General features: G+C 39.2%; 1 protein-coding gene across 10 annotated transcripts in view; it reads right to left on the reverse strand.

Annotated features, from left to right (window-relative positions):
• PRKG1 (protein kinase cGMP-dependent 1) overlaps nt 1-14224 on the reverse strand; it is a 490458-nt gene that overhangs the window by 108572 nt on the left and 367662 nt on the right. For all 10 annotated transcript variants that reach the window (XM_065671117.1, XM_065671107.1, XM_065671109.1 and 7 more), the window contains 2 exons: nt 7981-8058; nt 3558-3652 (listed from right to left, as the gene is read on the reverse strand). In XM_065671117.1, coding sequence (XP_065527189.1) covers nt 3558-3652; nt 7981-8058 — 173 coding nt within the window. The remainder of the gene's footprint in view (nt 1-3557; nt 3653-7980; nt 8059-14224) is intronic.

Here is a 14224-nt window from a genome sequence, read left to right on the forward strand (position 1 = left end):
AGCTCAATTATCACTATAATTGCCCCCATTGCAGAGCATGACCCAAACCCCACAATTTCTTCTTCACCCTATGCACCACAAACACATTTTGGTAGCAGTTTCATCCACAAGACAACACACCATGACCCTGGAAGCAGGAAGGCTTCCCTTTTTCATACACTGTGTCCTAAAATAATTTATACCAGTCACCAAGACTCCCTCATCTTCTCAAACTGGCTGTCACCTTGCTATGGTTTTGTTCACAGTCAAGTGAATATGGGTTTTGCTTTGGCTTAATTACATCACAAATACACACCCATGTGGATTTAAAAATCAACACGACTGAAGATGGAAAACTCCAAGTGAAAACCACGTAATTTCATTATTTTCAAAGACAGCTCATATGGCCAAATTAGAAAATGAAGCTGTTTTCAAAATAAAACTGTGTTTCCATAACCCTGTTTTTGTCCACCCCAGCCACACTGAAGCAGCTGCCTCTTCTGGTAACTTGCATTAAAAGTGCTCCTCTCAAAGCCTAAAAATACAGTAAAACAGCCTTACAACAATCTGCCATTTTCATCTTACTATGTGTAAAATATCTTTGCTAAAACCATTTCATATATTTGTGTAACTTGAAATCAAAGTGCGGCATTCATATTTCCATAACTTTTTTCAGTACAATGCAACCCCAGAATTTATACTTATACATGGATACATGAAATTATATACATTGTGGAGGTGAAGGGAAACCATTTCTCAGCTTCAACCTGGCCGGTTCTCACAATTTGTTCCTCTCTTGCCACTACCCAGGAGACTTGAAGCTACCAAATTATTAAGCATCCCCTTTTTTAAAAGCCAATGCATTCACCAGATAATCCCAGCTATTTAAAAATCCCTTTCCTGCTCACCCAGGTGGGCTCCATTGTCACCTCTCCAAAACATCAGCCCTCTGCCATGTGCCACTGCTGTTTTGCCTCACAGTCTGGATCTCCTGGATCTCAAAACCAGGTGAAATTCACAGCACCTAAAACAACAGGCCCATCTAAATGCAATATATGATGCAATATACAAGGTAACAGTAAGGAGGCAATGGCTCAAATTGTTCTTCTTTTGAATTGGCCTATGGGAAACAATTTCTGAGGTAGAAAGATCCTTTCCTATATTCCTAAAAATTTGCTTTTATGTCCTCTTGTCTTTTCCCATCATTCTCTGTAAGACTGTCTGCAGACTAAACCATGTTTTATATCCAGTGAGATGGATGGATGGATGGATGGATGCTCCAAAACCAAAATCTCTGGAAGAGGATGTGGCAAGATGATGCAAGATGATGCAAACATTCATCTGTGTGATGCCACCAAAGCAGCACACCGTAATTATTAGCTATTTTTGTGCATGAGCCACAAAGTTGCAATGAGTAATTTTCCTTTGCTTATTTGAATGAATTGTTATTTCTCTGTTGATAGAAGTAATCATTATAAAGTCTTATAAAACGTTTTCTTTCCCATTAAGAAAGCATCACCAAACAAACCTGACTGTGAGTCCACTGTAAATTATATATTGCTATACTGTAAATTATGTATCTGCTATCTTGGCACCAATTAGCCAGGAAGGTTAAGAGTATTACTGCAAGATGATGTGGCTGATCATTTCATGACTTTTTGTTACTGCCAGGGTGTAATGGGATACTGTGAAATAATACATGCCATCTGGAGTGAGAGCAAAAAACAGAATAATGTATATCATCACCCAGTGTTTATGTCAGTACACATATTGCTGTGAGGGATTAGAAGGTATTTGTTATCTGTCCTCCTGCTGTGTGGCACAACACAACGGATGCTACAACTATTATTTTATACTGTCAAGAAGAAATGTCTTTTAGTTTTTATTATATCCTAAACATATGAAATCACAATATGATTTAATAACATGCAATTAAATACTGCTAGGCAAGTCCTAGTAACTTTTGGGAAAATTAGCCAAAGATGAAACAGAAATACACTAAAAATTCAATTTTATCTTGAGCTTTCAGCCATAACTGTATTTTACAGCAGTAGGAACATCCTAAATGTTTCCTAAGTTGCTGAACAGTGATGTCTTACACAGTCCTGAAAGATACTTATTTATTAGCAATTTATGGAGCTGCTGGATGCTTTATGTAACAATATTTTCCACACTAACCAATCTAAATCTAGATAACAGAACTACAAGTGTATTAGCAAGCTGGAGGTATTCTTCAGATATGCCATCTTGCCTAGCAAAAAATCTCAGTATTATGCTTTCCTTGCATTTTGAGAACATACTCTCAATTAAGTTTCCATTTAGTTTTGGAAGATCGAAGTTACTATGTACTGAATATTTAAATATATGTAGAAAAGTATTTATTGAAAATTAATCTCAGCCTGAGCCAGTTAGCCAAAATCCTCTCTTTGAAATGATGAGAAATTCTCATCATGATGTTGCTGCATGGCACTAGAACTGGAGCGATGCAAGACAGGAAATCCTTTTTATTTCTATACGGGTCTTCTTCAAAAGATTATTTTGTTGGAGACACTACTGCCTACTCTCACTATTAGAGTGGATACCACAATATATTTTGTGCTGGTTTAAAAAAACACCAGGTCTAAGAGTCGAGCTTCTGTGAGGGTCCAATAAGAAAGTGTTTCTGTCTTATGTTTGTTGGGGGAAATTTAAAATTATAGTTCAACCCATTTTAGTATTTAAAAAAACACCTTATTATTTTATAAGTAAGGTACAGATTTGCAGGGGCAAGACTCGAGTTTTGTGCTGGATACATCTCCTTGGCTGCCAAGAAGTGACGTATTTGGCCTTTAAATGTTCTGCCACCTTCTAATTGGAAGAAGGCTGATTGATGAGGGATTGAACATGTTATTGCAACATCTAAGAGAGGCCACACAGCTCTTATGCACAGATATGCATTCAGGATGGGATAAGTGTTTGTTCATTGATTTGAATGGGTGCCCCAAACTCCTGCCTAAAGCATATTTTACTATTCCTGTTCTTGTTCCTCCCTATGGAAACAAAACATTTTTCTTAAATAGTCACCCATTGAAAATGGATTTACAGCTTCTTTTAGTTCATCCTCAAAGGAAAATGTTTATATAGAACAGGTCACTCGCATACAATTCCCACCTCCACCAAAATCATATATATACACAATAAGACAATTTAAAACCCACCTCTACTGCCCTGCCCTCAGCTGTTGACCCTATCAAGAAGTCCATGATTATATTACCATACATGAAAAATACTCCAGTTACAAAACATCAAACATTTTGACCTTTAAATGAATGGTCAGGGAAGACAACACAAAGATAAACTATTTTCTGATGCCTACAAACACAGTAAGATATACATCTGGCCACTCAACTGCAGAACATACTTTATTTCTCCATTTAAGTGCATCCACCTTGCAACATGCAACACCAAGTAACAATTCCTGACTCCAAAAGCATAAACCCACTCCAAATCTCTTTCCAAATTGTAAGAGGCCTCTGAGGGTTGCAAAAGTCCTTGAAAAAGTATCACAATGTAAGAGCTACATCATAAGGAGCACTTACCCTTGAAGGGCTTTTTCTCCAAACCAATCTCCCTTCCCTAGAGTACGGAGAAAGACTGGATCTTCACTGGGGGAGTCTTCACGAGTAACATTCACCTGTTGAAAGGCCAAAACCCCCAGCATTTACACAACTTTTAATTAATAAATAAACCCTGTTTGTTCAGAGAGAGATTTGTCATCTCCTGGATCTCTCAGGAAAAGCTGTGGTCTATATCTCCTCTGGGAACCATGTAATTCCTCAGAGTCCTGCACTATTGCCTCAGCATCACCAACCAACCATCTAAGAAAATGAAGTTATTTTCCATTAATGTACCTACTACACTTGCAAAAATGCAATTTGTGTGGTTTTGAAGGGTTTTAACTCTAAACATGGAGTTGGTTGCACAAGCACAGTCACTGCCTGTATAGAGTCAGCAGCAGAAATAGATTTCAACTTTTTACCGCGTATCAGACACACAGATGGCATAGGCTTCTGTTAGCTTTGTTTCACATGATTTCTTGTGTTACTAAGTTCACTTAATGGAAAGGAATAACAAAATTAAACCACATTTAGACATAATTGAAACAAAACAATTTGGAGCATTACAGGATGAAAGATGCCTCCTCTTTTTTTTACTCTCACAAATTCAGGTAGGGGACAACTCTAGCTGGAGTAAAAATCAAGCACTTTCATTGAAGTTTAAAGAAAAATAACATCTTATTTTTTAGTGTTTTATTTTTGCAATGAAAGAAGAAAGCAAGTTCTGCTGATGGAAAGCAGACTTTCTACCCACTGTAAAACCACGGGTAGTGTAAGCCGAGGATGAAGAAGCTGGCACTGCAACAACAGGAAGATGACTTCATATCCGTGAATGATAATTTCTCATTGCTGGGGGGGTCCTTCTTTCCCAAAACTATTTCTGAAGAAAAATAGTAATTGATCATCTGAAGACCCCTGCCTCTGTTTTCCTGTACCAGTATGGAATACAAATCCTGGCTGTCATGTAATGGCAAAGCCCTTGATATCCTACTGGATGCTGAGGATGGCATGACATAGCAAGGATTCAAAGGGCTCCATGAAAGATGAATGTTCTTGATGTAATGCCTGCTATGAGAAATATTTCTTCCTTTTCAGCTGTTATCAGAGGTAACTAATACCTCTTACAGTATGAGAAGGCAGGTAAAATACAAACCCCTCCTAAAAGTACATGGTAGGCATCACCTTTCCCAACATTAACCATACATAAACTTAGTCGTCCAGTCTCTGTCTGTGGTCAGTGGAAAGGGACAGCATTTCCAAACCATGGGTTGTCCCATACTTCACTGGGATGAACACCTCTCTGAAGGTACCTAATACGCACAGGAAAATCTCTCATCTGCTTCTCCTTTTCAGGCTGCTTAGTTTTAATCAGAGCTTTTGCATATGCAAATTCACAAAGCCAAAATCTGTGATGTCAGACACATCTTTTCAGATTTAAAGACATCCCAGTTTAATTTCACTATTAAATATACAACTGTGGCCTGCACCTTCTCCCATCTCTTTTATGGATGGTAAAACCAGTGGGTTTGAGTCATTAATGAGCGCTTAGTCTACATCATGCTACATTTAACATCTGCAGCAACTCATTGAAGATCAGATGAGGGTAGGGAATATGTAATGGATGAGTCAGGAACATTTTTTAACTTATGAAAAAAATTTTGGGAAAACAAAGGGAACTTTAATGCAGATTTAACCTTTTCTCTGAGACCTCTGCTGATTCAAAGCAATGAGTGCTAAGGGATTATGGGAGTGTGATCTCTGTGTGGTTCAAAGTGATGAGCTATTTGAATAGCTATGGTGCCAATGCAGAACCTACATGATCAGGCATTAGACTGGTGCCACATCATGGCTCTTAAAGGGAAAACAGTGTACAATGGCACAGCATGACACATGCTGTCTCCAGGTAAAGGCAAGGTAAGTGTACAATGGCACAGCTTGGCACATGCTGTCTCCAGGTAAAGGCAATGTGCGGAGCAGGCACGGCGCAGCAGCACTTAGAAAGCAGAAGGGACCAAGCTGTTCTCATCTGACCTATTATTCAACATATTTCTGCACACAGGATGTTTTGAACACACTTTTGATTTCTGTTCAGTTGGATTTGAAGAAACATGCTAAAATAAATAAATTAAATCAGGGGTGAGTCAAGTGCGGTGAAAGGAGTTGACAAAGAAAAAGGGGAAAAGGATTTTACTCCTAAAAGAACTATCCATGGAGCATGGGCTGAAAGAAAAGGAGCAGAAGTCTTTCTAAGCATTTCTGAGCTGAGTGATGGGCTCAGAAATGTAAAATATCTTCTCTATTCACTTGACCGTCCCTACAGATGTGTTGACATAAAAGGTAAGGCAGAGTTTTTATAAGTAGCTATAGCTGATAATACCCATGTAATGCTGCTGAATGCAGAAACTACACATGAGGTCCCAGGTACATGGGCTGCTGCCAACATTTTTACTGGCTCATTAAGTTGCCTGGGTCAGGTTTTAGCATGGGGCATGGGACATTATGTGCCCCTGCTTCAGAAAGCCCCAGGCAGCATACATTGACTTAGTAATTTTATACTTCATTGCTATTTATTCCATATTTCACTGCTGAGGCTCAAAGTCTTCCTGTCCTGGGCTGTATGCTTTGCATGCATTAGTTATTACACCCACTGTGTAGCTCTTACATCCCAATATAGGCATTAAAACTAACCAGTCTCCAGCTCTGTTCATCTTATGCAAGTCACTGACTATATTTTGCAAATCAGTAAGCTTGGAAAACTGGGCAGGACTTAACTGTGCCTGTGGGAATTTCTGTTAAGCCACCAGGATCCAGCTGAGGGTCTTGGAATTTCTCAGCAAGCACATGTGCATTTTATTTTAGCTCCCTTTTTCTGGCCATCAGCTGTCATAGTAAGATATAGTAGCAAAAGCCAGGGATAAAGCCAAGGACTACAAGCAGGACTACAGGGCTCTGGAGCAATAGCTAAGGGCCATTTGGTGTACTTCTCCTCCACCCTGCAGGTGAGATATAAGGGCTTAAGGAGGTGCAGGTCAACAACCGGTTGCCCAGCTGATGTCAAGAACAGGGATTTGGTTTTTACAATCAAGGGACTCTCTTTGGAGACTGAAGACTGCCAGAAAATGAGGGGAGCCACCTGACCAAGTGGGGCACAAGCATCATTGCTAACAGGCTGACCAACATGACAAGGAGGGCTTCAAATAGTCAACAGAGGAGGGAGGTGCACCCTCCCATTATTTCTGCACATTAAAAAAGGGGAAAAATAAGGATTTGAAGCATGCATCAGGGTTGTCCTTATTCTGGGAGTAGAGGAAATATTACTTTATTACTTATGAATGGAGGGAAGCAAAAGGGCATGAGGGAATACCATCTGGATTTCTGCAGTACATGATTATTTCAGAAACTTGCCTATGACTCTCTTATTCATCTACAAAAGACCATGTTTTTCTTCCAATGAAGACTGGCTCTCAGATATAAAGAATTGAAGATTACACTGAAAATCTCATTTTAGCACATGCAAGCTTATAGCTGTCTTGGGAGACAACCCAATGGCATGTACAACACCGACACTGTTTCTCCATGAATGCCATGGGCAGGTTGCTACTCTTAATTACACTAGGCCAATGTTAATACGTGCCTTGGTGCAAACCTCTGAACCAGGAGGCTGGGGCTGGCCTGCTTTCAAGCTTATTTATCCATTTGTGCTTACTTTCAAAGTATCACATTTCATCTGCAGTAGGAAATCACTGCGTATTCCCTTGAATATCTCCATCCTGCTATGTGAAAAGAAGCCAAATGCTTCTCAAGTGTAATAGTATTAGGACAGCTAAAAAAAAAAAAAAAAAAAAAAAAAAAATTGCATGGAAGGAGAAACCTCAGTCTATAAAATCCCATCAGGATTTTATGGGAAAAGAGGTCAAGCTCCATATTTTCCTTGTGAGCAGTGGAACAGAAACTTAGACATTTTTTCCCCAAGGAGAGTGTTCAGACCTCTCCAGCTTCCTATTATTTAATTTGGAGAAGATGACTACTGATATCTATGGGAATGAAATTTGGAAATCAGACTTGTAAGAGGGATATCTAGAAAGAAAACATTGAGCATTGTAGGGTATACTGTTAAAAATAACTGAGCTTTTTGGTCATTTACTGTAAAACTCACTGCTTTCAACTCCAAAGTGTTTGCTGTAAGCACACGCATAAAACAGCATGAGATCTATTTTTTTCCCCTTCAGGCCACTCTTCCCTACTGGTACAGTGCCAAGATGTTTAATTAAATGCCAAGTGTTGCAACGCTTGTGCCTTAGGGAGGAGAGAGAGAGAAAGTGTTGACTGGCGCTGAATTTCGAGAGCATCATATCATGACCATTGTTTCCATCATCTCTCTTGCTTTCCAAGGGTGTCAACTTACCTTTCCTTTGCTGATTATGAAGAAAGTGTCTCCTCGAGCACCTTGTCGTATAATATACTCTCCATTTTCATAGTGCGTCTGTAAGAAAAAAAGTTAAGATGAACAAATAGAATCAGAGACTGTTATTCAGCAAGATAGCTTGGCAGTTTCACAAGATCGCACTTCTGGAAACATTACCCTGGACCAGTTTTATCTCAGTCTGACATTGACCATGATTTACAAATTGTTGTGTGTCAAGGAATACAATTAAAATTAAACTGTTTATGGCTTGCCCATTTTTCTTCTTACTGTACTACTGCCAGGTTTTGCCCAGATAAATTATCCTCACAGCCTAAATTCATTTATACTATGTAAACCAGAGGAATTTTCAACAGAGAATATGGTACATAAATAGTAATAATATTTATGTTGTAAAAACAGTTCTTTTCCTCTTGTTGGTTTTGGTATGTTTCCTGCTTTGCTAGCAAGGGCTTTTTTCAACAAATAATTCAATTTGTTCAACAAATTCATCAACTCTTCTCCTGTTATTATAATAGTTTAATCTATACTTTATACCTTGTTTTGTGGAATAGCCCTTGCTAAATTTATGTCACAGCTTATCAACGCTTGCATCTACACTGCAAAGCCTTCTTCCAACATTCAAATCACGTTTCTGTAGTTCTTCCTTGAATGCCCAATCACGTAGAGCTCTCTCTTTACTTGACCTCTTTCTCACTGGCACTTCTCTTCATGCCCTTCCTGCGCTCCACATCTTTGTCTTTATATATTTCAACTCACTCCTTTCACAGCTAATTCTGCCTGGCCTTACCACAACTCTTTCTACTTGATTCAACCTATCCTTCTCAATCCTCTAACAATGCTTTTCCTCTTACTTCCTCCTTTCCTAACACAAATCAGCTTAGTCATTGATTTTGTTTTAACTGAATTATTTCTGTCTTCTAACCTTCTAACCGATTTATTTCTGTCCATTTAGACTCAAAGCAGGCAAAGTGTGTAAGTGTTCACTTATGACACATACGAATAAATTACAACCCTCTTGATTTTAGCTGGCCATGCATAAGGTAACAAGCTTTTGGAAACCAGAGTCTGTTGAAGTGGATCCTTCTGATAAAAAGAACAATGATTTTTGTCATCTTCTTAAATTCTAGCTCCAAAGCCCTGTATATACTGGTCAAAGAATTTCCAGAATGCTTTTTAAATGGGCAATAAATATTTTGCAGTTGCAAATGAATAAAAATTTATACAACTAGTTTAACACCCCAGACTCTGGCTTAGAACTTGAATGCTTTCAGTTTTAGACATTCGTCCCAAGAGAAAGGACGAATACTGTGTGGACAGAATACTGCGTTTTCAGAGGCAATATTAAAGTTCAGTGATGAAAGCTAATTTAATATCTCAGATAGATTTCACTGAGAACTAAGCATCACATCGGGTTTTGAGCATACGTCTTAAGACATAGCTCCTTCAGGCCTCAACAAAATCAAAGCAAAATACAGAAATTAATTCCTAGCTGGAAGAGTTGACCAGACTATATTAGCCATTCTTACATTTTTTTTCTCTCCAGCTGAAAACTAGAGCTGAAATAAGGTGTAAAAATGGAACAGAGAAAACCCAACTAGAAATGCAGGCTGCAGAAATACAGCTGTATGATCTGCCAAGGTCAAGATAACCAGGCAGCAAAGCTAATAGTTACAAAGGTCTTGTGTGTGCGGGGGGAAAGAAAGATTATCATCTAAGGCATCAAGTTGCCAGTTTGGCATCAAAGTCTGAGAAAGTCTGCACTCAAGAAAACAGCAAAGATAAAGCAAAGAAATTACTGCTGGGAACACACATATAAACAGCAAGCCACAAACATATATTTTATAAGCTTTGGAGAATGGGGATAAAGGCTCAGTTTCTGTGAATTATGAACACTAAGGCATTTACTACATTGTTGTTTTACAAGTAGCACCAGGCCCTTACAGTACTTCACTATGGAATGAATAGCTTTTATCACCTTTTGAATAAATTCCCAGTCCCCTAGTACCCCATTTTCCTATATAATACAAATTTTTCCCAGGCTAAACCAGTAAAGGGGTGTATCCTTAGCAACGCAGGGTTGTCCATAGGGATGAAGAGTGCAAGCAAAGCTTGCAATCCAAATGCTCATGCCTTTATCAGAGCATAGTTAAGTGCTCCAATAAGAGGTTTCTTTCTAAGAAAAGAAGTGATAAAATAAAAAGAAGTGATAAAAAATGAATCTTGTTTTTTCTGCTTTTTTTGGAACATGCAACACATCCAAAATGAAAGATTAAAGGTTTCCTTAAAAAGAAAGTTTTAGTTCTTCCATTAATATTTATGGCCTTGATTTCAGTATGTCATATACAAGGTTTAAGTCCTATAAGCACTTAGTATTTGTAAAATAAAGGTTCCAAGTCTTTCCAGTCAACTCTCAACTCAAAGCCACAGCATTACATCATATTTACAGAAAGAATGTGTTGGAGGGGTGTGTGTGTGGGGGGAGAGGACAGAGAGTGAGAAAACTCTCATTAGCTTTACAACCAAGAGAAAGTCACGTACATATTACATAAACTCAAATTTCGCTTAAATTCATCAAACACAGCTTTGTGGAACCACCTTCTATGTCAACCACAAGAGCTTCAGATTCTTTCCCATGCTTTTGGCACTCCTTGCTTGCCAGCATTTTCTGATGAAGTCGTCCTCCACAACACACTAGGGGGGATATCTCATACACAACACAGAGAAAACATGAGCCTTACAACTTCAGACACCCATGTTTGGGTAAAGGCTTTGCCCCACCAACCTTACTCTATCAGTCACCAAGTTCAACTGGAGCTTCTGTTCCTAACCACCATCAAACACTGAGACAATTTAAAGCTCAACCAAGTGTTGACACAGGCTTCATGGAGAAAAACCAATACTGGAGACCAACCCAGTGGGTAAACTTTTCCTCCAGCTGGATGTCTTTGAATGCTATGTTTATACACAGAACATTTGGAAAAAAGTGGAAAATAGATCGTGTGTTTGGAGTGCTATGTAACCCATGTCAGCTGTGGTGCTGAGAGGCCAAAACCCTGCCAAAGGTCATGTCAGGGGAGCAGAAACACAAAGGTGACTTTGAAATGGAGTTTCACTCCTTGCAGCCAGTTTACACCACATAAACCAGTGAGGGCAACCTGGGTTTGATGATTGCACTCAATGTATAATCCCTCTCTCCTATAATGGGATGTTATTTTGCTGGCGGTTTAAAGAAATATTCACAGAACCACCAGCAAAACTCCAAACATAAGCAGCTTTCAAAATACTTTTGTTTCTGTTCTGAACTTTCTGTTAAGCATTTTTTCAAGTCTGAAATGACAACAGCAATGCTAACAAAATAGAATTTGAAAAAATGTTTATTTGCTGAAAAATGCTTCAAACTAAGCAGGTTGCTATTGGTCTTCTGCACTGAATTCCTTAGGAATCATGAAACTTCACTTCCCTTGTTTTACTGTGTCTCACTCCCATGAATTCTCTCAAAATGCTGCTCTTTGAAATAGCCAAGGGCATAATTATAATACTGTGGTCCTCTCCTTATTTATCTCATTAATTAAAGCACAGCAGGTGGATCTTGAGTTTTTGACACTCAAGATGTCTCAACAGCCCTCTAAACAGCAGCTTAGTTAAAGTTAAATAATTGGGAAATTACAATATGAGAAAGGTGGATCATTGATGGGAATTGAGGCTTTTAATTCAACATCATTATGGAAGACAGGGTTGCGAAAGCAAATGAGGAAGGGTAAACCGAACAGATGGGGGATGTTGCTAAACAGCTCATCCCATGTACACCTTCCATCATCCACTGGGGGATGAGGCAGCACAGACTGGCAGATAGTGGGGTATCACAGCAGGAAGTAGTACATTATTACAGGAATTAGTACATTACTAGCACACGTCCACCATCCCAAACAGTTCTGAACTTGAGCTGGAAACCTGTGGATGACCCTACTGCAACCTGGGGTTGCAAACCCCTATTTCAGATTCAGTCGGCTCTAACTGAGCTGTAATCTTCTTCAGCAAAGTTTTCTTTTTCTCACTAATGGATTACAAACTTACTCTTCCTTCTTCAAAATTAAGCTATTTGAATTCAAATTACGTATTTGAATACATATTTTAAAGTCAAGGTTGTTTTGTTATAGGACAGTGTTGCCTTAGTAAAGCCTTGTGGTAAACATTTTATTTGTACTGCACTGATACAGTGTGGCTTCTTAGTGGACTGTGACAGCAATGAGAAGAAAAAATGTCCCTAGGCAGGTTTTGGACAGTCCGGGCACCCAACTGTGGTGTCTTCTGCAGTTTACAGGTTGCTTCTGATCCCCACAAAAGCATCCCCTGAACAGCAATAGTCTTAATGCACCTAAAAAGACTTCCTGTGTGGACACTCAGGTCTAGTCTACAGCATAATACAAATCACTCCAAATGCTGGGTTTATTTATCCTTGACTGAAGTTTGTCTTCACATCCTCATGAGACAGGAGGTGAGGAGCTGGCAAAAAAAAAAAAAAAACAAGCTACAAAGCAAACAAAAAGGAGGAGCTGCTCTGCTATGAGATGCATTTTCCTTAGACTGAAAAATGTTGGTGGCGTACCTCCTAACATTAAGATATAATATGTGCTTCTGAAAACTTGTTCACCTTGATTTCTCTAAGTGAAAGGAATATAACAGGATGTAAGGGAGCAGTCAAAGAGGTACACTCAATTATTTCATTGAAGCAAAAGTACAACCTACACCTACTCTACTGGGTACAAAAAGAAACAAATGAAACAACAGTCCTATAACAGTTCCTGCTGTTTTTGAAATTGAAAGATGCAATAAATGTTCCCAATTTGAAGATCTTCGTTTAAATGATTGCTTTAATTTCCTGATTGTTTTTCTTGGGTTTTGGCACTACTGTTTCATGAATCTGAGTTTCACTGTGCAGAGAACCAGTGGGAAAGGAACATGCAACAACAGTAGGGATGGAGCTGAGACTGGTACCATTCTTCTCTTCCTTTTTCTCAAAACATCCCCCAGTTTCAATGTCCTACAGATACACAAAGCACCCATGAACTGAACTGGAAATGATCCTCTCCCACGTTTGCTGCTGGGTGGTACACACCAACGCTGCTGGGGACAGGGCAAGACATGCAATGGAAATATAAAAATGGAAATTGTGGAAAAGAAAAACTCAACGTACTCAGTTCAGAGCAAAAGACAATCTCCAAACTGCAATTTTTCCAACTGTGACCTGAGCTCTGATGGCATCTTTAGGTGAAACTGCTGGTCCTGAAACATAGGCTGAGTTTTCACCATGAATTCAAGACTTTTGCATTGACCTGCAAATATGAGAGATGTGATCATTCGGGAGCTTCCCGAAGGTTGACTTCTCTCATGGAAAGAAGCAGCAGTGCCACACCTTTGGCATTTTGATGACCAAGAGCACACAGTTGGGTTTCCTTTTACACCATGAAAGGTGTAAGGTCTTAACACCAGAACATCCAACTTTAAAACAGCTCTCCGCATAGTAATAAATAGCAGACAAATAGGACCACTAGTAACTTGTAAATTTTGTGAGATACATAAACAAGATTTCTTAGGTTTGACATTAAACAAACATGCCTCCTCAAAGAAGACCCCTAAACCAGGCAATACTAAGAAAAGGGCATGAAGCACAGACAAACTTCAGTATAGTAACATCTTCTAGCAATGAAAAACACAACACTGTCTTTTTGCTCTGATTTTATCATCTTTCTTTTAGATTCCAGTGGACGTCAATCCACTGCTCAGCAAGTGCAATTTTCACGGATATATAAAAGGTAGCACAATGTATAAGAGACCATATTTGGCAAATTGTGCCTCAGGTTCCTGTGTTCAAAAGGGAAGACATGCATCAGACAGAAGGAGCTTTTGGCCCTTTCCTTTGCCCACTCCTGAGCACCTTTCTCACAACCCAAGGTGGTGGCCGCACTGTTACAGAAGGAAATGCCTTTTCTGCACCCCCTATGCCTTTTTCAAACAGCAGTTTTCTACTGAGGCTTCTTCTCTTTTTCATACTCCTCGAAAGTCAGCAAGGAGTCCTGCGGTAAAAGGAGCCTCCTCTGTCCTCTCCTACATAATCATAACATTCGCTCAACTCTGCCTTTACTGGAACCTTCTAATCTGACATGACTAAAAAATTCTCTGGCAGGAGCCAAGTTTTGCTGTCACCTCCAAGTTTCATTCCCGG

Source organism: Lathamus discolor, chromosome 3, assembly GCF_037157495.1.
Source record: "Lathamus discolor isolate bLatDis1 chromosome 3, bLatDis1.hap1, whole genome shotgun sequence".
Taxonomy (NCBI): Eukaryota; Metazoa; Chordata; class Aves; order Psittaciformes; family Psittacidae; genus Lathamus; species Lathamus discolor.